This window comes from Trachypithecus francoisi, unplaced genomic scaffold (genome assembly GCF_009764315.1).
Source record: "Trachypithecus francoisi isolate TF-2019V2 unplaced genomic scaffold, Tfra_2.0 Lachesis_group2, whole genome shotgun sequence".
NCBI lineage: Eukaryota > Metazoa > Chordata > Mammalia > Primates > Cercopithecidae > Trachypithecus > Trachypithecus francoisi.
Genome location: NW_022681465.1, coordinates 153,873,639 through 153,896,903, shown reverse-complemented (window position 1 = coordinate 153,896,903; position 23,265 = coordinate 153,873,639). Strand labels below are relative to the sequence as shown.

The window sequence follows — 23,265 nt, the reverse complement described above, 5'->3', positions numbered from 1 at the left end:
TAGTCAGTTGTTCAAAACAGTGGGGTTTATGTTCTTTTATAAGTATAGTGTGAGATTTTTCCAAGTGTGACTTCCAAACTGCTTTTTATCTCTTTTTTGCAGATCTTTGTAGAATTTGATGGCTGTAACTGGAAACAACACTCCTGGGTAAAAGTTCATGCCGAAGAAGTTATTGTGCTTCTGCTGGAAGGATCTCTTGTATGGGCACCCCGTGAGGACCCAGTCCTTCTCCAGGGCACTCGAGTCTCCATTGCACAATGGCCAGCCCTGGTGAGTGGCTTTTACTGGGTGGGAACGTATCTGAGCTTTACTCCTATAATGTGACTATGACATGTTACAGACAGAGTATGTATAAGAACTATATACTTTGTCCTTAACATATGTTTATTCTGAAGTTACTAATGCAAAAATTAGGAGCAGTCTTTTCTCCTTTGTCCTCTAAAACGTTTTATATTAGGTGATATTTGATATGAAAGAATTTTTTTGACCGGACATGGTGGCTCATGCCTTGTAATCCCAGCACTTTGGGAGACTGAGGCAGGAAGATCACTTAAGCTCAGGAGTTTGACACCATCCTGGTAACATGCCAAAACCCCATCTCTACAAAAAATACAAAAATTAGCTAGGTCTGGTGACACATGTCTGTGGTCCCAGCTACTTGTGGGGCTGAGGTAGGAGGATGGCTTGAGCTCAGGAGGTTGAGGCTACGGTGAGCCATGATTGTGCCACTGTATCCAGCCTGGGTGACAGAGTGAGACCCCTGTCTCAAAAACAAAAAAAAAAAAATGAAAAGAATTTTTTCACCTTTAGTCTTTTCTCAGAGCAAGGTTTTGAAACATTATTTATAACCTTTTAAGTTTTTTTTCAATTATGGAGTGAAATAAAATAGCATTATAAAATTTATTTTATTTTTTTGAGACGGGGTCTGGCTCTGTCACTCAGGCTGGAATGCAGTGGTGCAAGCACAGCTCACTGCAACCTCTGACCCTCAGGCTTAAACCATCCTCCCACCTCAGCCTCCCAAGTAGCTGGGACTACAGACGCACAGCACTGTACCCAGCCTAATTTTTGTATTTTTTATAGGGATGGTTGCTCATCATGTTGCCTAGGCTGGTCTGGGCTCAAGCAGTCCACCTGCTTCAGCCTTCCAAAGTGCTGGGATTATAGGCGTGAGCCACTGTGCCTGACTGTGTGTTATAAAATTTAATTGTGAGAGTATCCATTTGTTTCTGTCTGTCCTATTAGCAAAGTATGGGTATAAATGGTAACTTCTAAAAAATCCTAATTCTCATGTGGCTAACCAAATTAAATAAATAATATTCAAAACAATTTTTTTAACCTATTGATGGTATATATCATCACTTACTAAACTGTCTTTTCATTTGTTTTTTTTGTTGTTGTTGTTTTGAGACAGAGTCTCACCCTGTCACCCAGGCTGGAGTGCAGTGGCACGATCTAGGCTCACTGCAACCTCCGCCTCCCGGGTTCAAGCGGTTCTCCTGCCTCAGCCTCCCAAGTGGCTGGGATTACAGGCGTGTGCCACCATCCCTAGCTAATTTTTGTATTTTTAGTAGAGACAGGGTTTTACCATGTTGTCCAGGCTGGTCTTGAACTCCTAACCTCAGGTGAGTCACTTCGCCCAGCCCTTTCATTTGTTTTTTGTTGTTGTTGTTGTTGTTATTGAGAAGGAGTTTCATTCTTGTTGCCCACGCTGGAGTGCAATGGCGCTGTCTCGGCTCACTGCAACCCCCGCCTCCTGGGTTCAAGCGATTCTCCTGCTTCAGCCTCCCAAGTAACTGGGATTACAGGGGGACACAACCACACTGGGCTAATTTTCTATTTTTAGTAGAGATGGAGTTTCACCATGTTGGTCAGGTTGGTCTCAAACTCCGGACCTCAGGTGATCCACCCACCTTGGCCTCCCAAATTGCTGGGATTACAGGCAGAAGCCACTGAGCCCGGCCTCATTTGTTTTTAAGGCCACTTTCCAGTTGAACTTTTAGGAGAAGCTCTTGTATAAGTGCATGTGGGGTCTCTTCATGACTTTTTTGTAGGCTATTTATTTATGAAATGCTAATATGAGTTAACCATGCATATTTATGCTGTTAATTATTTTATAAATTTCACAAAGATTTCAAGAGTTCTAGCGATGATAACAGTATAACTCTTTATTCTGGGAATTTACTGTAATTTAGCTCCCTTGAAACCTGACAAGATTAGCCCTGTCCCTAGGCAGAATTAGGAGAATTTCTGATTCCTCTTGTCCTTTTTAGCCAATAAGAGTACTGAGCTGACTTTCTGCATTAGTTAGCTTCCCATGACTCTTTGAGGGGTAGATGCCAGGTTGGGAATGTTTCCAAGGACTTATGCTTTAGCTTATCTGTATTTACTGGGATGAAAGATATAATAATTCTTTCTTTGAAGTTAGAGATCTGTTTGAATTGCTATTTTTTTTTATTCCCAAGTTCTAATCAATTTCTTGTCATTGTACTTCACAGACTTTTACTCCCCTTGTAGATAAACTGGGTTTGGGTTCTGTGGTTCCAGTGGAATATCTTCTGGATCGAGAGCTTCGGTTCCTGTCAGATGCCAATGGGCTGCATCTGTTTCAGGTATTTAACACTTGCTCTAGCCTTGAGCCTATTTTTTTCTCATTGCTAATTTCTTTGTTGATATAAATGTAGGTGTTTCCCCTTTTGCTAGGTGGGAACATATTAGCGTTTCTTATATTACTTCCTCCAATAAATATGCTGTGCCTTTATTTATTTATTTACTTATTTTTTTGAGACAGAGAGTTTTGCTCTTGTTGCCCAGGCTGGAGTGCGATGGCGTGATCTTGGCTCGCTGAAACCTCTGCCTCCTGGATTCAAGCAATTATCCTGCCTCAGCCTCCCAAGTAGCTGGGATTACAGGCATGTGCCACCAAACCCAGATAATTTTTGTATTATTAGTAGAGATAGGGTTTCACCATGTTGGTCAGGCTGGTCTTGAACTCCTGACTTGAGGCGATCCACCTGCCTTGACCTTACCAAAGTGCTGGGATTACAGGCGTGAGCCACCGCGCCTGGTATTTTAAATTTTTTATTTATTTATTTATTTATTTATTTATTTTTGAGACAGTCACCTAGGCTAGAGTGCAGTGGCTTGATCTCATCTTACTGCAACCTCCGCCTCCCAGTTTCAAGTGATTCTTGTGCCTCATCCTTCCAACTAGCTTGGGATCAAAGGCACATGCTATTACACCTGGCTAATTTTTGTAGTCTTAGTAGAGGCAGGGTTTTGCCATGTTGCCCAGGCTGATCTCAAACTCCTGGCCTCAAGTGATCCACCCACTTTGCCCTCCCAAAGTGCTGGTATTACAGGCGTGAGCCACCGTACCCAATCTCCCTGTGCATTTTAAAGTTTTTCTGCTCCCTTGAAAAGTTCTTCTGGTGGCTGAGGCTTCTTTCTTCTTCTACATGGCTCTACCCTACCCTAAAACTACCCAAGACTTAAGACCACAATTCTTCAGAAGAGGTGGTTTCGGCCGGGTGCGGTGGCTCACACCTGTAATCCCAGCACTTTGGGAGGCCCAGACAGGCGGATCACGAGGTCAGGAGATCGAGACCATATTGGCTAACACAGTGAAACCCCGTTTCTACTAAAAATACAAAAAAATTAGCCAGGCGTGGTGGTGGGCGCCTGTAGTCCCAGCTACTTGGGAGGCTGAGGCAGGAGAATGGCGTGAACCCGGGAGGCAGAGCTTGCAGGGAGCCAAGGTAGTGCCTGGGCGACTGGGCAACTGGGCAAGACTGTCTCAGAAAAAAAAAAAAAAAAAAAAGGAAGAGGTGGCTTCTCTGAGGTGGCTGTTTCTGTAACTTGAGTCCAAGGGGGCCTATTCATTATTGACATCCAGGAGTTTGGACTGGTTCCAAGCAGCATGAAGGATCATAGTTACAAAGAAAAGGGACTAGTTAATAATTAAAACAAACCAGTGTCTGAGTTATAGTTTCAGAATTTAGGAAAATACATTTATTTCTCACTTGTAAGGGTTGCTGTCTGCAGGAAGAAAATTAGGAGACTCTAAGAGTTTTACTGTCTTACTAAGACAGACAAGAGCAATTATTTCCTAAACTGTCTTCTGTGAGATGTTAATGATGATTTCTTTGTTGATATGTCTTCCCCGCTCATTAGGCCTCATTCCATCTCGGCAACCTTACTTTATTCATATTTATAATCTTAGTACTTTATGAGATAGCACTTAGTAAATTTTGGATAAATACTGAAATAAGCAAAAAGATGTACAAGAAATAAAATGTTTTGTGGTCAAATAAGTATGAGAAACACTGGCCTAAAGAAGTTTCTTTCCTGTATGACTTCTCAGAGCCTTTAATAGGCTATTGTATGTAGAAAGATATATAATATTTCCTAATCCTAATTGATCGTAGCATTCTTAATTTTTGCAAAACATTTCATGAGACTAGAGTTCTTCTCTTTTTTTTGTTGTTCAAGAGACAGGGTCTTATTCTGCCATCTATGCTGGAATGCAATGGCACAGCCATAGCTCACTGCAGCCTCAAACTCCTGGGTTCAAGCGATCCTCCTGCCTTGGCCTCCAAAAGTACTGAGATTACAGGCATGATCACCACGCCTAGCCTGAGACTAAGGTTCTGTAGATACTGTTTGGCAAATGTTGATATGCGGCTCCTTAGGATATGATTTTTCTCAGCTGATTAGATGTTTGCTATTCATTTTAACATTCAGTTGTTTTCTTCTTTTATCTTTATCAGATGGGAACAGATAGCCAAAACCAGATTCTTTTGGAACATGCTGCACTGAGAGAAACAGTTAATGCTTTGATCAGTGACCAAAAGCTACAGGAGATATTCAGCCGAGGTAAGAACAGATAGTCTTCTGTCCCTGAACTCTGATTCAGGTGAATGATCACTGTTGAGTGATAGTATGGGATACCACGCAACCTTAAACATTTGTACTTATCTTCTTTTTGTGGGCAGAGTCAGATGCCACATGAGGATAATAATTATTATTTATTAAAAAACAATAAAAATAAAGAGTATCTCCATTTAGCTGGATCTCTAGAATAGAGATCTCATTCTCTCTCCATCACTCGTCTTATGGAGGTGTCTGTAACAGAGGTGAGACTCTGTGTTAGTCTGTCTAAGGTCCATCCATCCCCTTAAAGATGCTCTTAGAGCAAAAACAGGATCTCATTCAGACCAGTGTTTCTGGTTCATTCTGCATTTCATAATATACAGTTTTATTGTGAATTGAGTTTTAGTTTTTTTTAATTTCTTAAATATTACCATGTACTAGACAGCGTTAAGGCATTGGGGATATAGCAATGAATTAGAAAATCTTTGCTTTTTTAACTTACAATCTACAAGTTTCTCAAGAACTAAAAACTTAACACCAACAAGTAACTTAGAGTGCAAAGTATAATGTGTCCACAGACTGATTCACGTTAAAAGCATGTTTTTTTTTTTTTTTTTTTTTGAGACGGAGTCTTGCTCTGTCGCCCGGGCTGGAGTGCAGTGTCCGGATCTCAGCTCACTGCAAGCTCCGCCTCCCGGGTTCCCGCCATTCTCCTGCCTCAGCCTCCCGAGTAGCTGGGACTACAGGCGCCCGCTACCTCGCCCGGCTAGTTTTTTGTATTTTTTTAGTAGAGACGGGGTTTCACCGTGTTAGCCAGGATGGTCTCGATCTCCTGACCTCGTGATCCACCCGTCTCGGCCTCCCAAAGTGCTGGGATTACAGGCTTGAGCCACCGCGCCTGGCCCAAAAGCATGTTGTTTTTAAGAATGAAAAATTGGCCGGGCGCGGTGGCTCAAGCCTGTAATCCCAGCACTTTGGGAGGCCGAGACGGGCGGATCATGAGGTCAGGAGATCGAGACCATCCTGGCTAACCCGGTGAAACCCCGTCTCTACTAAAAAATACAAAAAACTAGCCGGGCGAGGTGGCGGGCGCCTGTAGTCCCAGCTACTCGGGAGGCTGAGGCAGGAGAATGGCGTAAACCCGGGAGGCGAAGCTTGCAGTGAGCTGAGATCCGGCCACTGCACTCCAGCCCGGGCAACAGAGCGAGACTCTGTCTCAAAAAAAAAAAAAAAAAAAAAAGAATGAAAAATTTACAAAGACCACTGGAAGAAACCATTCAGGTTTTGTTTTTAAATTGCTGAGTATGGTAAATCTGGAATTGCTCATTTGTTCAATTCTATGAAAGGGGACCAAAAGTGCCAAATATTTACGTTACCTGATTTTCCTTTGACTTTTAGAAACAATTATGAAATATAGCTTAGCCAAAAATACTCAATACTGACTGATCTCCCTTTTAGGTCCCTACAGTGTTCAAGGTCACAGGGTCAAGGTATATCAGCCAGAGGGGGAAGAAGGGTGGCTCTATGGTGTTGTGAGCCATCAAGACTCCATCACTCGTCTTATGGAGGTGTCTGTAACTGAGGTGAGACTCTGCGTTATTCTGTCTAAGGTCCGTCCATCCCCTTAAAAAGGATGGTTTAGAGAGGTGAGCACTTCATTATGTGTAAGATGACTTGGGTCCCATCCCTGACTCTCACTTAATAGTTGTGTAACCCCTAGAAAGGCTGTTGAACTTTCTTAACTTCACTGTTCTCATCTATAAACTAGAGGTAAATATGTAAACCCCCACTGACCTTACAATACTGTTTTGGGTCCTGAGATTAAAGTATCTGAAAGTGCTTTGAAATCTATAAAACAATATATAAATGTATGATAGAAGTATTATATTCATAATGGTTAGTAGTTGGAGTGCAGTGGTGCGATCATGGCTCACTGCAGCCTCTGCCTCTCGGGCTCAAGCAATTCTCCCACCTCACCCTCTGGAGTAGCTGGCACTACAGGCGTGTGCCACCACACCTAGCTAATTTTAGTATTTTTTGTAGAGAAGGAGTCTTGCTATGTTGCCTGGCTGGTCTCAAACTCCTGAGCTCAAGTGATCCACCCACCTCAGCCTCCCAAAGTGTTGGGATTACAGATATGAACCAATGCACCCGGCCAGAATATTTATATATTTATTTATATGATATATATGAGTTATATGATATATAATTTATATGATATATAATTTATATGCTGTCTATATATGTCACACTTTAGTAACAAATAGGATCATATAGTACACATAGTTACATAATTTACCTTTTTTACTTAGTTGTATATAACGAACTTTTTTTTTTTTTTGAGACGGAGTCTCGCTCTGTTGCCCAGGCTAGAGTGCAGTGGCCGGATCTCAGCTCACTGCAAGCTCTGCCTCCTGGGTTTATGCCATTCTCCTGCCTCAGCCTCCCTAGTAGCTGGGACTACAGGCGCCCGCCACCTCGCCCGGCTGGTTTTTGTATTTTTTAGTAGAGACAGGGTTTCACCATGTTAGCCAGGATGGTCTCGATCTCCTGACCTCGTGATCCGCCCGTCTCAGCCTCCCAAAGTGCTGGGATTACAGACTTGAGCCACTGCGCCCGGCCTATAATGAGCATTTTTGTATGTAAATGTAAAGATCTGTCTCATCCTTTAAAATAGATGCATTCTTTTCCACTACATGGATATATCATGACATCTAAAATTGATAGACATTTGAATCATTGCCAATATTTTCACTAATACATGTAATATCACAGTGAACATCCTTGAACATCTTTTTACATTATTTATTGGAATAAATTTGTATGTATAATTGCTAGATCAAAGAATATGCACAATAAATTTGACGTTTTCTATCAAATTGCCCCCCTACAGGGTTTTTATTCTCTAATATTAGGTAAAATGATTCTTTTTTCTTTTTTAAACAGAGTCTCACTGTGTTCCCCAGGCTGGTCTCGAACTCCTGGTCATCCTGCCTCAGCCTTCCAAAGTGCTGGGGTTACAGGCATGATCTACTATTCCTGGCCTGGAGTGATTGTTGTTTTTTTTGTTTGTTTGTTTGTTTGTTTTTGAGATAGAATTTTGCTCTTGTTGCCCAAGCTGGAGTACAATGGCACGATCTCGGCTCACTGCAACCTCCGCCTCCCAGGTTCAAGCAAATCTCCTGCCTCAGCCTCCCGAGTCACCGAGATTACAGTCTTGCCACCACACCCGGCTAATTTTTTGTATTTTTAGTAGAAACGGGGTTTCACCATGTTGGCCAGGCTGGTCTTGAACTGCTGACCTCAGGTGATCCGCCCACCTTGGCCTCCCAAAATGCTGCGATTATAGGCGTGAACCACTGCACCCAACCCTAGAGTGATTCTTTTAATGATTATTGATTCTGAAGGTTTTTTGTTTCATACTATACAGAATAAGATGGTTTTAGAGATACAGGATTCAAAATTAGCATCGCTAGAAGACACACTTGGACATGAATTCACTTCTTTCATTCGTTTGCTTAACAAATATTTGAATGCTTACCATGTTCTAACCTGTTGTAGCAGTAAATGAGACAGTAGAGATCTCTGCTCTCATGGAGCTTTCATTCTAGTAGGTGAATCAAAACAATAAAGAGATAATTACATCAATTAGGAAATTACATAATTATGTCTTTGTAGACAAGGCATTAAACATCTTTTTCCCCTCCTACTGTAGAGTGGTGAGATCAAGTCGGTAGATCCCAGACTAATCCATGTGATGCTGATGGATAATTCAACGCCTCAAAACGAGGTATAGTAATGGACTGCGTTCCTGAGCAGACTCATGAGCTTGCATTATCTTGCTGTATGTAGATCCCTTATATATGTGTTTTCCATGGATGCCCTTTGAGTTGTTCAGCTTTAGCCACTGTACATTTTTTTGCTGTCTTCAGTCTGTCTAATTAAGGGGGGATGTTCTCAAGAAAGAGACCTAGTTTGAGCGAACCCTTTTAATCATGACTATGTTCCCTAGTTCTTTTAAAATGCAAGGCTGGTTTCTTCCTATATTCTGTCAGGACAGGTATATTTGAAAGATATAGTAGTCAGTTAAAAGTGCAATAAGCAGTAGTAATACTCGTGATCTACCAAGTAACAAGAAATGAAGGATAAACTACAGCCACTTTTTTTTTTGTTTCCCATTCGGTGGCAGGGAGCTCCAAGGGAGTCTGAAATTCTGTATTCCCAAGTAGAATCAATTCAAGCTGGTACCTAGTTCAGTGCTCAGCCCACAGTGAATTGGTTACTGCATAATTGTTATGAGCCAGCCCAACTCTTGGTTTATTCAGAATTAATATAGCCCAAAAAAAGATGCATTGACGATCTCTGTGCCAGGCGCAGTAGTTCACACATGTAATCCCAGCACTTTGGGAGGCCAAGGCAGGTGGATCACTTGAGGTCAGGAGTTCAAGACCAGCCTGGCCAACGTGGTGAAACTCTGTCTCTAAAAAATACAAAAAAAAAATTAGCCAGACATGTTGGTGGGTGTCTGTAATCCCAGCTCCTTGGGAGGCTGAGGTGGGAGAATCGCTAGAACCTTAGCTGGAGGTTGAAATGAGCCAAGATCGCACCATTGCACTCCAGCCTGGGTGATAGAGCAAGACTCTGTCTCAAAAAACAAAAAAAAAGTCTCTGCCTGAACCAATCGAGTAATTCTGTGTGAATTTCTTTGAGTTGACCAGCTATCCACATATTCCTCACAGCATCTTAGCACCTCTGTAATATTGCTGTCTTTGCCACTCCTGCTAAGTATATAGTCTTTCCTCATCTTTATCCAGTCACTCTTGACTTCCTAAAACAAAATCAGAATAGGAAAAGAAAAAAAAAATTTTTTTTTGAGACAGGGTCTCGCTATCTTGCGCAGGCTGGTCTCAAACTCCCACCTAAGCCTCCCAAAGTGCTAGGATGACAGGCATGAGCCACCGTACCTGGCCAGGGTTAAATTTAAAAACTGGTTACTACATGTAATATTACCACAAATAGGGTAAGTCTCCTGACTGTGTTTGCATGGCCGAAAACACGTGCTACTTTGATCATGTATTGGTCCCCTTTTTTGTTCCTTTCCTTATTTCATTCCTTCGTTAAGCACATATTGTACGCCAGGTACTGTTCAGCTGGTCAAATATAACTGGGGAGTACTGGTCTCAATGTTATAGGCTGCTTACTCACGTATGAGTAGCTCACTGTAAGTAGGACTTACATATAAGTTGTTTAGGGACTGGTAGGTTTCTGTGAGCCAGGCTCTGCAAGTTGGCTGGATGACTTATAGGTGGGATGTTTGGTTTGTGTGTGTGTGTTTGTTTGTTTGTTTTTGAGACAGAGTGTTGCTATGTCGCCCAGGCTGGAGTGCAGTGGGGCTATCTCGGCTCACTGCAACCTCCGCCTCCAGGGTTCAAGCGATTCTTCTGTCTCAGCCTCCTGAATAGCTGGGACTACAGGCGTGCACCACCATGCCCACCTAATTTTTGTATTTTTAGTAGAGACAGGGTTTCACCATATTGACCAGGCTGGTCTCAAACTCCTGACCTCATGATCTGCCCACCTTGGCCCCCCAAAGTTCTGGGTTTACAGGTGTGAACCACCACACCAAGCGATCTTTGGTTTTTAGCAGCAGATGTTGGTTCTTCCTTTTTTGGTATTAGCATGATATTACTGTTTTCTTTGCTAGCAAAGTCCAGTTATTTTTTATAGTTCTGCCAAGTTTTATAGTAACCTTTTTTAGAGATCCGTGATCACCTCATCTCCTTTAAGTATGGGTGAATGAACAAGAAAGAACAGAGTTCACTGATTGTGATTTACATCAGTGAAAACTGGGTGGTGACAGAGATTGAAGAAAGAATTTAAAAGCTTTTAAAAATCAAAAGAGGCCGAGGCAGGTGGATCACCTGAGGTCAGAGTTTGAGAACAGCCTGGCCAACATCATGAAACCCTGTCTCTACTAAAAAATATAAAAATTAGGCCGGGCGTGGTGGCTCAAGCCTGTAATCCCAGCACTTTGGGAGGCCGAGACGGGCGGATCACGAGGTCAGGAGATTGAGACCATCCTGGCTAACACGGTGAAACCCTGTCTCTACTAAAAATACAAAAACTAGCCGAGCGAGGTGGCGGGCGCCTGTAGTCCCAGCTACTCGGGAGGCTGAGGCAGGAGAATGGCGTAAACCCGGGAGGCGGAGCTTGCAGTGAGCTGAGATCTGGCCACTGCACTCCAGTCCGGGCGACAGAGCGAGACTCCGCCTCAAAAAAAAATAAAAAAATAAAAAAATAAAAATAAAAATTAGCTGGGCGTAGTGGTGGGTACCTGTAATCCCAGCTACTTGAGAGGCTGAGGCAGGAGAATCGCTTGAACATAGGAGGCGGAGGTTGCAGTGACCCAAGATCGCGCTATTGCACTCCAGCCTGGGTGACAAGAGCAAAACTCCATCTCAAAAAAAATCAAATAAAAAGAAAAGCAAAAGAAAACAAAACTTAGCCAACAGATAAAGTTCTTGAATGAAAGGTTTAGAGACTGGGTGTGGTAGCTCACGCCTGTAATCCCAGCACTTTGGGAGGCCGAGGTGGGCAGATCACCTGAGGTCAGGAGTTTGAGACCAGCCTGGCCAACATGGTGAAACCTCGTCTCTACTAAAAAATACAAAAATTAGGCCAGGCATGGTGGCTCACACTTGTAATTCCAGAACTTTGGGAGGCTGAGGTGAGTAGATTACCTGAGGTCAGGAGTTCGAGACCAACCTGGCCAACATAGTGAAACCCTGTCTCTACTAAAAATACAAAAAATTAGCTGGGCATGGTGGCAGGCACCTGTAGTCCCAGCTACTCAGGAGGCTGAGGCAGGAGAATCGCTCAAACCCGGGAGGCAGAGGTTGCCATGAGCTGAAATCACACCATTGCAATCCAGCCTGCATGACAAGAGCGAAACTCTGTCTCAAAAAAAAAATTAATTAATTAACCAGGTGTGGTGGTGCACGCCTGTAGTCCCAACTACTGGGGAGGCTGAGGCAAGACAATCACTTGAACCCGTTAGGTGGAGCTTGCAGTGAGCTGAGATCATGCCACAGCACTCCAGCCTGGGCAACAGAGCAAGACTCCATCTCAGGGGAAAAAAAAAAAAAAAAAGGAAAGGCTTAGAAACTTAGATAGTATTACCAAAAGTATAGGGAAACAAAAATCTTGAGCTGTGCTTAACAGTTTTTTGTTTTATTTTGTTTTGTTTTGTTTTTTTGAGAAAGAGTTTCCCTCTTGTTGCCCAGACTGGAGGGCAATGGCACAATCTCGGCTCACTGCAACCTTCCCCTCTGGGTTCAAGTGATTCTCCTGCGTCAGCCTCCCCAGTAGCTGGGATTACAGGCATGCACCACCATGCCTGGCTGATTTTGTATTTTTAGTAGAGACGGGGTTTCATCATGTTGGCCAGGCTGGTCTCAAACTCCTGCCCTCAGGTGGATCTACCCACCTCAGCCTCTCAAAGTGCTGGGATTACAGGCATGAGCCAACACACCAGGCCTCCTTAAGAGGTTTATAGAAGACAGTTTAAGGAGAAAGGATGGTAATGAAGACAGCAAAAGAGGAAAAATACAGAAACTAGGACTGGCAAAAAGAAATTTTAAAATTTTTGAGTTTACATTGTAACAGCTATGATAATGATTACAATAAAGATATAGATCTGCAAAGAATTTATAAATATTGAAGGACGTAAGAGTACATTAACTAAGTTGGTAAATATTAATGGCTAAATAACTGTGTGTCACATATTACCACCCCCACACAAGTTTCGGAATAAAACCATCTGGAAGTTACCCAAATAATGCTAAAGTGAATACCTGTTTCATGGTGGAATGCCAATCTAAAAATTGTTCCATCTGTTACTTTGGTGCCCAAAGATTGCTCTTAGAGAATGTTAGCTGCATCCCATACCTGACTCCCTTCATTCTCAGGGAGAGAGTTTATTCAGAGATGGGAATTGCCCCTTCTAATCCTGTATCATCCTAGGTTGTTTTGGCCTCTTAAATAAGACACAATTAAGATTTCATGAGGTAGTCTGAAATTACTAGAAGAAATACGAGATTTGCCTGTTTGACCAGTGGTAGCCTGCTTTTTTCCCTTTCCTCTGTCTAATGCTTTGAAATAAGATCTGGGGATTGAGTTTTTACAGTGTCTACATGAGCAATCCAAACCTGTCTCTTTCAGGTTTTCTTTTCTTTATTTTATTTTACTTATTTATTTATTTATTTTGAGACAGAGTCTCGCTCTGTTACCAGGCTGGAGTGCAGTGGCGCCATCTCTGCTCACTGCAACGTCCGCCTCCCGGGTTCAAGTGATTCCCTTGCCTCAGCCTCCCAAGTTGCTGGGACTACAGGCGTGTGCCACCACACCTGGCTAATTTTTTATATTTCAGTAGAGATGGGGTTTCACCATGTTGGCCAGGATGGTGTCAATCTTCTGACATTGTGATCTGCCCGCCTCGGCCTCCCAAAGTGCTGGGATTACAGACATGAGCCACTGCGCCCAGCCCAGGTTCACTTTTCCTTTGGTCACAGACTCACAAATGTTGGTTTAGTGACTTCTCGTTAGAGAAGGTTCCCTATTTCAGTACTTAAAATGCAAGTTTCTTTCAAGCAAGGAAATAAATATGTAATAAAGTGAGTTATTTCATCAAGGGGTAAGAGAAAGTTTGCCAAGTGAGTTAACCTCTGGTAACTATTATCTTGAATGTGTGTATATAAATTGAGTCACAGAAAGATTAGAGCTTTTAACAAAGGGGATGTTTTAGAACTGGCATTGGAACTTGGCAGTCTTTGTCTGCTTCTAGAGATGGGAAAGAGCTAATGGTATATGGTGTTCACAGGATGAAGGTTTCCTTGTAATCTTTTTTGAATTTTGTTTTGTAGGGGGGTACGTTAAAAGCAGTAAAATCTTCCAAAGGAAAGAAGAAAAGAGAAAGCATAGAGGGTAAAGATGGCCGGAGGAGGAAAAGTGCTTCGGACTCTGGGTGTGACCCTGCATCAAAGAAATTAAAAGGAGACAGGGGTGAAGTAGACAGTAATGGGAGCGATGGAGGTGAGGCAAGCCGAGGGCCCTGGAAAGGAGGGAATGCCAGTGGAGAGCCAGGGCTGGATCAGAGAGCCAAGCAGCCACCGTCTACATTTGTCCCCCAGATTAACCGCAACATTCGCTTTGCCACTTACACCAAAGAAAACGGCAGGACTCTGGTGGTGCAGGATGAGCCTGTAGGTGGGGACACACCTGCATCTTTCACTCCGTATTCTACAGCCACAGGTCAGACACCTTTGGCCCCAGAGGTGGGTGGAGCCGAAAACAAAGAGGCAGGAAAAACACTGGAACAAGTTGGCCAGGGCATAGTGGCTTCCGCAGCTGTGGTCACTACCGCCAGCTCCACCCCAAACACAGTGAGGATCTCAGACACTGGCCTTGCAGCAGGGACTGTGCCAGAAAAACAGAAAGGCAGCCGGTCGCAGGCCTCGGGAGAGGTGAGTTACTTCAGGGGCAGATTTGCAAGATTTGGGTTTACCCTTTCGCCCTCCTTTATTGCTAACATTAAAAAACATTCAAGCGCCCCAGGGAAGGAGTATTTCTGAGATGTGCTTAAAATGTACTCTATGGAAGGCCTTTACTGCTCATTGGGTGAATGTGTATATTTTAATAACTGTATCAGCTCTTAAAAGGCACCGGAACAATTGGGTGAATCAAAAACTGATGATAAAACCTAATTTAAAGACATGTTAAAGTAGATCTGGTGGGGAATGTTTTAAGTTCAGTTATCTATTTAGTTCATATAGTGGTCAAGCCTCTACTAGGCCTATAAGAGGTGAGGTTAATGAATTACAGTATTGGTAATAGTGAATACTATAATTAAGGCTATGTGTGCAAGCCACCATTACCCTGTTTTCAATTCATCATTTTCTGTGATGTTTTCTCTTGAGGCTGAGTCAATTTCCATCATTTGATATGGCCATGAAAGGTTTTTTTCTCCCCAACTTCATCTTTTTAAGCCTTACCTGGAAAATTTGATGGATTTCATCACAACAGTATCTGATTTCCTTTGTTCTTTATCTGATATGCATATATTGTTGCTAAAATGGAACCTCTGTTAAATGTAAGTTAACATCAAGTTGTCTCCCTAATCCAAAATATGGAAATCACTATAATACAGTCTTTTTGACCAATTTTGGTCACCAGAATATGATTTATGGTGCTAGTCATCTTTTTTTTCCCAAACAGCTATTAACTCAAGCTAGAATATGAAATACAGAGATGAAATGGTTAATGATTTTTAAAAATTATATATAGGAAACTACTGTATGCTAAGTACTGTATATTATATGTAAAGAATTGAAACCTCTGTTTGAAGGAGCTCACATCCTAAAACGGAATCATTTCAGATATAACAATGCCAGACAAAACATGACAAACATGACTTCTTTCCCTCCCCAACAAGTGCAGATTGTTAATCCCTAGTGTGCAGGGATAGGGAGGGAGATGAACTGTCCACACAGAAGAGGAGAGGGCCTGTAAATGCAAATTTCACACTGTTGATGGTTTGTGCTGTTAGTTGACCAGCATTCCTAAGATAACCAGGTGAGGATCTTATATGGATTTCCAGTGTAAATCGTCATAGTGTCTAAATTATTTTTAAAAAAGCTCCATGTCAAAGGCAGTGTGAATGTAAATAGGGCTTACAAAATAGACCAGGTTTTACATGCTATAAAAGAGACCCATTGTGTAGCAAAGCTGAATATATGAAATTCATATTCAAAGAGTATTTTCTTTTAAACAGGTTGGGGAAATTTTTGTGACTATAAAATTTCTATAAAACATAATCATGTTGCTATGTTTCTGTTTGGTTCTTCTTCTAGGATATGATTTAAAAGTATAGAAATGAGCCAGGCACAGTACAGCTCATACCTGTAATCCCAGCATTTTGGGAGGCCGAAGCAGGTGGATCACTAGGTCAGGAGATCAAGACCATCCTGGCTAACACGGTGAAACCCTGTCTCTACTAAAAATACAAAACATTAGCCAGGCATGGTGGTGTGGGCGCTTGTAGTCCCAGCTACTCGGGAGGCTGAGGCAGGAGAATGGCGTGAACCCGAGAGGCAGAGCTTGCAGTGAGCTCTGCAAGTGAGATCGCACCATTGCACTCCAGCCTCGGCAACAGAGTGAGACTCTGTCTCAAAAAAAAAAAAAAAAAAAGAAGCTGAGCTTGGTGGCATGTGTCTGTAGTCCCAGCTACCCGGGAGGCTGAGGCAGGAGAATCACTTGAACCCGGGAGGCGGAGGTTGCAGTGAGCCAAGATTGCACCACCACTCCAGCCTGGGTGACAGAGCGAGACTCCGTCTCAATAAATAAATAAATAAATGTGTGGAAATTAATGTTTTCATTACAATGCCTGATCTAAAATAAAGACAGCCAACAGGAAACTTCTTGACCTAAAATGGGTTGAGATGAGTTTCTCATCACCTTTTTATAAGAAAAGGATTTGGAATTTAATCATTTGAAGGAAAATGAAAGACCGTCCAAATTATTTTTCATTCGTGTGTGTATTTATTTTTAAAGGGTAACTTTAGGAGTGAAACATGAGCTACCCATGCTGATTCCTTGAAGTCATGCAGGTATCAAGGCTCCTGGCCAAATCCTGCCTGTGAAGCAACAGTAGCACCTCAGGGCTGTGTCTGTTCTCTTTTTCTCTATTGTGGGGAGGGAGTTTAAGTCAATGCTTACTGGTTAGTAGGAAGATAAAGAAAAAAGGAGCTTTAATTTTTTAACTCTGAGATACCCTGAAGTAGTCTCTATAGCACAGACAGAGGCAAGCCTAGGTGGCCTGCTTGATTCTTATGTCTCTATGCTACCCCCCAAGGAAGGCCTGAATGTTAACTCCTCTCGTGTATTTAAAGAATAGTTTAATTAAAACTCTGTCCCATCTTTATAAGAGAATAGCCGTTTTGTTTATCGGGAATCCTTTTTTTTTAATTGTAGTAAAATATACATAATGTAAAACTTATGACTTTAAAATGTGCAATTCTGTGGCATTTAGTACATTTACAGTGTTGCAAAACTATGAAGACTATCTAGATCCAGAAATTTCATCACTCCAAAAGGAAAGCTCCATATCCATTAAGTGGTGATGGAATAATTTTTATTTCCAGTGTTTTAAAGTGAATATTAAGGTATATCATCCTCTACTACTTGAAAGTAATCTGTGGTGTGCAAGTCAACTACTAGGATCCGGGTTTTATTAAATTAATAAATATTAAGTAAGGGCTCATACCTACCTATGGGTCTCTTCTCTCTCTCTCTCTCTCTCTCTCTCTCTCTGTGTGTGTGTGTGTGTGTGTGTGTGTCCCTCTTGTCTATATCTGGGTACATTAATATATAGGAAAGTTCTTCCTTTTTTTTTTTTTGGGAGACGGAGTCTTGCTCTGTCGCCAGGCTGGAGTGCAATGGCCTGATCTGGGTTCACTGCAACCTCTGCCTCTGCCTCCTGGGTTCAAGCAATCTCCTGCCTCAGCCTCCCGAGTAGCTGGGACTACAGCCACGTGCCACCATGCTCGGCTCATTTTTTGTGTTTTTAGTAGAGACAGGGTTTCACCATGTTGGCCAGGATGGTCTCGAACTCCAGATCTCGTGATCCACCCACGTCGGCCTCCCAAAGTGCTGGAATTACAGGCATGAGCCACCGCGCCAGGCCCCATTCTTTATACAGTCATTCACAAGCAGAAGTTAACATTTTGAAGGTAAAAGAAGGAAAGGAGAGTGTTTTATTATTTCATTCTTCAGTTACACTGAAAGCTTTTTTTGGGATATAATCAGTATATACATTTATCCTCTTTGGTTTCTTATTAGATTCTAATTATAACAAAGGTCTTGGTAAATAGCTTGCTTTCTTTGATTTTAGCATCTGTATGTCTAACATTAATTGAAGTAGATATTCAACTTGTAGGTTGACTTGAACCCATAAATAGATGCCGAAATCCAAAAGGGTCCATGTTGTGGACTTTAAGATTAATGAGGAGAACACTTTTCTTTAATGTGCAGTAGGCTTGTCCTAGGATTAAAGCCACTTTTTGTAAAATGGGCAATTTTACAGTAGCCCAAATAAATCAAAACTTTAACAGTAGTTCCCAAGGTCATTGAGATATATTAATATTACAGGGGTCACTGTAAAAGCTGGTGTCTATTCAGGAACCCTTTTCTCCAATTCCTTATAGGAGCTCTCCACTTCCAAATACATGCCAAAAAGCCTACATGGCCTTCTAGCACTGTAACAACCAATTGGATAGCAACCAAGGGAATGGCAGGATGAATGACATCCTGCTATCTCTGGTTCACCTTGCTAAAGATACCCTTAGTATAGTCTGTTGCAGATTTCTTCCCACTACTGGTGAACTCCAGTTATAAGAGCAGATCCATGGAATTGTAAAAGAGAAAAGTTGATTGACCCCCAAGAAATGTTGATATGGTGATAGTGAGGTCCAAGAAAGAGATCATTAGATTGTCGTAAGAAGCCAGCATCACTAATTCAGACTATCTTCCTTTCAGAATTCAAGAAATTCTCTTCTGGCCTCTTCTGGATTTGGAGCACCTCTCCCTAGTTCATCGCAACCTTTGACTTTTGGAAGTGGAAGGAGCCAGTCTAATGGTGTTCTAGCCACAGAGAACAAACCTTTGGGCTTCTCTTTTGGCTGTAGCTCTGCACAAGAGGCTCAGAAAGACACTGATCTCTCCAAAAACTTGTTTTTTCAATGCATGTCCCAAACTTTACCTACCAGTAACTACTTCACTACTGTTTCAGAGAGTTTGGCAGATGATTCTTCTAGTCGGGACTCATTCAAACAAAGCCTTGAGAGCCTGAGCTCAGGCCTGTGTAAAGGCAGATCCGTTCTTGGAGCAGACACTAAGCCAGGCTCTAAGGCTGGCAGCTCTGTGGACCGGAAGGTGCCTGCAGAGTCCATGCCCACCCTCACTCCAGCCTTCCCAAGGAGCCTCCTAAATACCCGTACCCCAGAGAATCATGAAAATCTATTTTTACAGCCCCCCAAATTGTCCCGAGAAGAGCCTTCTAATCCTTTCCTGGCATTTGTGGAGAAAGTTGAACACAGCCCTTTCAGCAGTTTTGCATCTCAGGCATCAGGTAGCTCCTCTTCTGCTACCACTGTCACCTCCAAGGTGGCACCCAGCTGGCCCGAGTCTCACTCCTCTGCAGATTCGGCATCTTTAGCAAAGAAGAAACCCCTCTTCATTACAACTGACTCCTCCAAGCTAGTATCTGGTGTTCTGGGCTCAGCTCTTACCACTGGGGGCCCAAGCCTCTCTGCCATGGGGAATGGCCGCTCCAGCTCGCCCACCAGCAGCCTCACTCAGCCCATTGAGATGCCAACTCTCTCCTCCAGCCCCACAGAGGAGAGGCCAACTGTGGGCCCTGGGCAGCAGGACAATCCCCTCCTCAAAACCTTTAGTAACGTCTTTGGCAGGCACTCAGGCGGCTTTCTGTCCTCCCCGGCAGATTTTTCACAGGAGAACAAAGCTCCTTTTGAAGCTGTGAAAAGGTTCTCACTGGATGAGCGAAGCTTGGCTTGCAGACAGGACTCGGACTCCAGCACCAACAGTGACCTGTCAGATTTGAGTGACTCGGAGGAACAGCTGCAGGCTAAGACAGGCCTGAAGGGGATTCCGGAGCACCTGATGGGGAAGCTGGGCCCCAATGGGGAGCGCAGTGCTGAGCTGTTGCTGGGCAAAAGCAAAGGGAAGCAGGCCCCCAAGGGCCGGCCTCGGACCGCCCCCCTGAAAGGTGATCCTGCTGGGGCTGTATTTGGGCTTTGCTCTGGCACTGGGCTCAAATGCCTGTTGTGTTCTTGTGCAGCAGAGGCCCTCACTTTGATGGAGAGTTCTGTAATCTCATAGAATTACAGAGCCAAGAGGACCTGGCAGAGGCCCCTCGTCAGACCTGGTTCAGGGCAGGATTGCATCTAAACCAGCACTGTAAGAGGGGTATCTGTCCCATATAATGATAATACCCCAAAGGAGGACTCTTGATCTTCCTTGGCGGTCAGTTATTTTTTGTCAGGAACTATTTCTTTGCATTTGTCTCATCCCTTTTTACTTCACTTTGGCTCATCCTCTTTACTTCAGAGGGGTTACTGGGAACTGGTATCCGTTCCCACATAGTAGACATTTGTAGACGTGATGAAGCAGAGAGAATCACCCCTCAGTTTGCTTCTCTCTGAAACCTACATAAGGATTTTAACAGCTCTGTCAAAATCCATTAACTTCTGTGGTGTGAGGTTATGGTCCAGAAGCATGTAAAACAAAGTCTTGTGGTAAAAGCGTCTGTTTTCAATAGGAATTGCTATGTTGTGGGAGCTCAAGAGGTCCTGATGAACAGAATAGCCATATCGTGAGAGACTAGAGGCAGGTGATGGCTATATTCTGCCTTCTTGTGTTTTTCACACCCATATGCAAAGTTGTTTCGCCTTAGTGTGGCACTTCCCACAAGTTCTGCATGGTGCTTAGCTCCCAATGGAAGCTTCTTTGCTCCTTGCTTTCCCTTCAAGAATGGACATAATGGGTACATGCCCAAGCAGGGAAAGAAGTAGCACCCCAGGTCAGGACAAATGTCTGTCCCCAAAAGAATCATGCTATTGGTTCCTGTTTACACCCCATGACAAACTTTTCTTCTCTTCCCCTTGCCACAGTTGGCCAGTCAGTGCTGAAAGATGTAAGCAAAGTGAAGAAGCTGAAGCAATCTGGAGAGCCCTTCCTACAGGATGGGTCATGCATCAACGTGGCACCTCATCTGCACAAGTGTCGTGAGTGCCGCCTGGAGCGGTACCGGAAGTTTAAGGAACAGGAGCAAGATGATTCTACTGTAGCCTGCCGTTTCTTTCACTTCCGGAGGTACCCAGACTCCTGTTTTCCTCGTTTGCCACTTTTCACTAGTGACACATAACTTCCACTCTTTCTCTAAAAGCCTATAAACATGTTTCATCGTCTTGGTCTTTGCTTTCCTCAACTCCTTTGCTCTCAGCATCTGTGAAGAGACTCTAGCATAGTAGTCACTTAGTAGTTTGGATTGTAAAATGACATGTGGTTTTGTCCTTGGATAATTGAAATTGAGCGGTTTTAGCTGTAGCTCTGTGCTATTCCCTGAGTTATTCTTAACTTGGGTTGGTTCTATTTGAAACCACTATTATAAGCAGAAGGACTGCATTTCATATTATGGATCTGCCTGACTGCTTATTCCTCCTCAGTGCTAGAGTAACTTGAGTCATGTTAAAAAGAAGGGGAAATAAGATTTGGAGATAATGTGAAACATCTTTGAAGTAGATATAACTGATGAAAATCTGGGAATATCATCTGCTTTTACCAAACAACATCTCTTTAGTTACTTTTCTTCTGCTTGATAAACTTAGAAGGGGAGTTTCTTCTAGTGACCTTTCAAGAATCTTTAATTTTAAAGTAAATCTAAATGGTTTATCAATATGGTGTGGATTCACTTAGCAAATGTTTATTGAGCATTTAATGTGTGCTAACCCTTGTTCTGGCCATTGAGTATTCAGCAGTGAACAACAAAAAAATCAAATTTCAGCCCTCAGAAGGTTGGGGAGGCAGACAGTAAATAAGGAAAAAGGCCAAGCATGATTACACGCCTTTAATTCCAGCACTTTGGTAGGCCGAAGCAGAAGGATCACTTGAGACCAGCATGGGCAACATAGTGAGACCTTGTCTCTACAGAAAATTTTAAAAATTAGCCGAGTGTGGTGGCACACACCTGTAATTCCAGCTACTCAGGAGGCTGAGGTGGGAGGATCACTTGAGCCCGGGAGGTCGAGGGTGCATTGAGCCTTGATTGTACCACTGTACTCCAACCTTAGAAGCAATGCAAGGCTCCTCTAAAAGAAAAATAAAAAATAAAAAATGGTATGTCAGCTGATAATAACTATGAGAAAAATAAGGAAAGAGGATTGAAGTGTGAGGAGGCTAGAGAGGCTACAGTTTTAAACAGGATGATTTCAGAAAGTGAGAGTTGAAGAACAGCCTGCAGGAGGTGAAGGAATACACCATACTGTGACAGGTATTCCAGACAGTTGCAAGCATCCCAAAGCTGGAATATTTCTGGTGTGTCCATAAAGTTAGGTTGCTAAAATAGAATAAGCAAAGAAGGAAAAGGAGTTGAGGTGAATGAGTTAATGATGGGACCACATTTTAAAAGGCTATTCCAAAGGCCTTGGTTTTTACTCTGATGAGAAGTCATTGGAGGCCTTGAACTGATGAGTGACACTGATTAATGTTTTAAAAGGCCACTTTCGGCCGGGCGCAGTGGCTCACGCCTGTAATCCCAGCACTTTGGGAGGCCGAGGCGGGCGGATCACAAGGTCAGGAGATCGAGACCATCCTGGCTAAGACGGTGAAACCCCATCTCTACTAAAAATACAAAAAAATTAGCCGGGCGTGGTGACGGACGCCTGTAGTCCCAGCTCCTCGGGAGGCTGAGGCAGGAGAATGGCGTGAACCCATGAGGCGGAGCTTGCAGTGAGCCGAGATCGAGCCACTGCACTCCAACCTGGGCGGCAGAGCGAGACTCCGTCTCAAAAAAAAAAAAAAAGGCCACTTTGGCCACCTTCTTGAGAATAGGTTATGTAGAGGCAAGGGCAGAAGCAGAGAAGTTAGGAGGCTGTTGGAATTATCCAAGTGAGAAATAATGGGGCTTGGACCAGGGAGATAGTGATGGACATGATGAGAAGTGGTTGAAGATAGAGCAGACATAATTTTCTGATGAATTAGATGTGAAGTATGAAAGAAAGGACTTAAGGATGATTTTGTGTCTGGTTCTAGGTATGTCTTTTGGCCTAAAAATAGGAAGAATGAGATTGCCATTTACTGATAAAGAGATTCTTTAGGGAAAAGCAGGTTTGGGGAGGAAAAGGGGGAGTTTTAACTTGGCCGTGTTAAATTTGAGATGCCTGTTAGATTTTCAAAGGTGAGATACTGAGAAGGCAGCTGGAGATACAGCTCTAGAGTTAGGGGAAGGGGTCCTACTGAAGATATACATTTGGATATCACCAGGTATTTAAAGCTGTCAATCTAAGTGAGATCAGAGGATAGATAAAGAAGAATAGCAGTCCAGGGACCAAACTCTGGTACTCTCCAATGTTTAGAGGTGAGAAAGATGGAAGCAACTAGTAAAGGAGACTGAGAAAGAACAGCTAGTGAAATAGCAGGAAAACTAGGCAGTGAGGTATCCCAGAAGACACTAAAGAAAGTATTTCCAGGAAGGAATAATGAACTGTGTCAAGTGTTGCTGACTTGGATGGGGGCGATAGCTCACGCTTGTAATGCCAGGAC

The 23,265-nt window shown here is 43.0% G+C and overlaps 1 protein-coding gene across 1 annotated transcript in view; it reads left to right on the top strand.

The window, feature by feature from the left end:
- KDM3B (lysine demethylase 3B) overlaps nt 1-23,265 on the top strand; it is an 85,829-nt gene that overhangs the window by 21,899 nt on the left and 40,665 nt on the right. The window contains exons 2-9 of the mRNA XM_033181090.1: nt 103-270; nt 2,499-2,612; nt 4,770-4,875; nt 6,331-6,455; nt 8,588-8,662; nt 13,794-14,393; nt 18,463-19,711; nt 20,616-20,817. Of these exons, the coding sequence (XP_033036981.1) occupies nt 103-270; nt 2,499-2,612; nt 4,770-4,875; nt 6,331-6,455; nt 8,588-8,662; nt 13,794-14,393; nt 18,463-19,711; nt 20,616-20,817 (2,639 nt within the window). The remainder of the gene's footprint in view (nt 1-102; nt 271-2,498; nt 2,613-4,769; nt 4,876-6,330; nt 6,456-8,587; nt 8,663-13,793; nt 14,394-18,462; nt 19,712-20,615; nt 20,818-23,265) is intronic.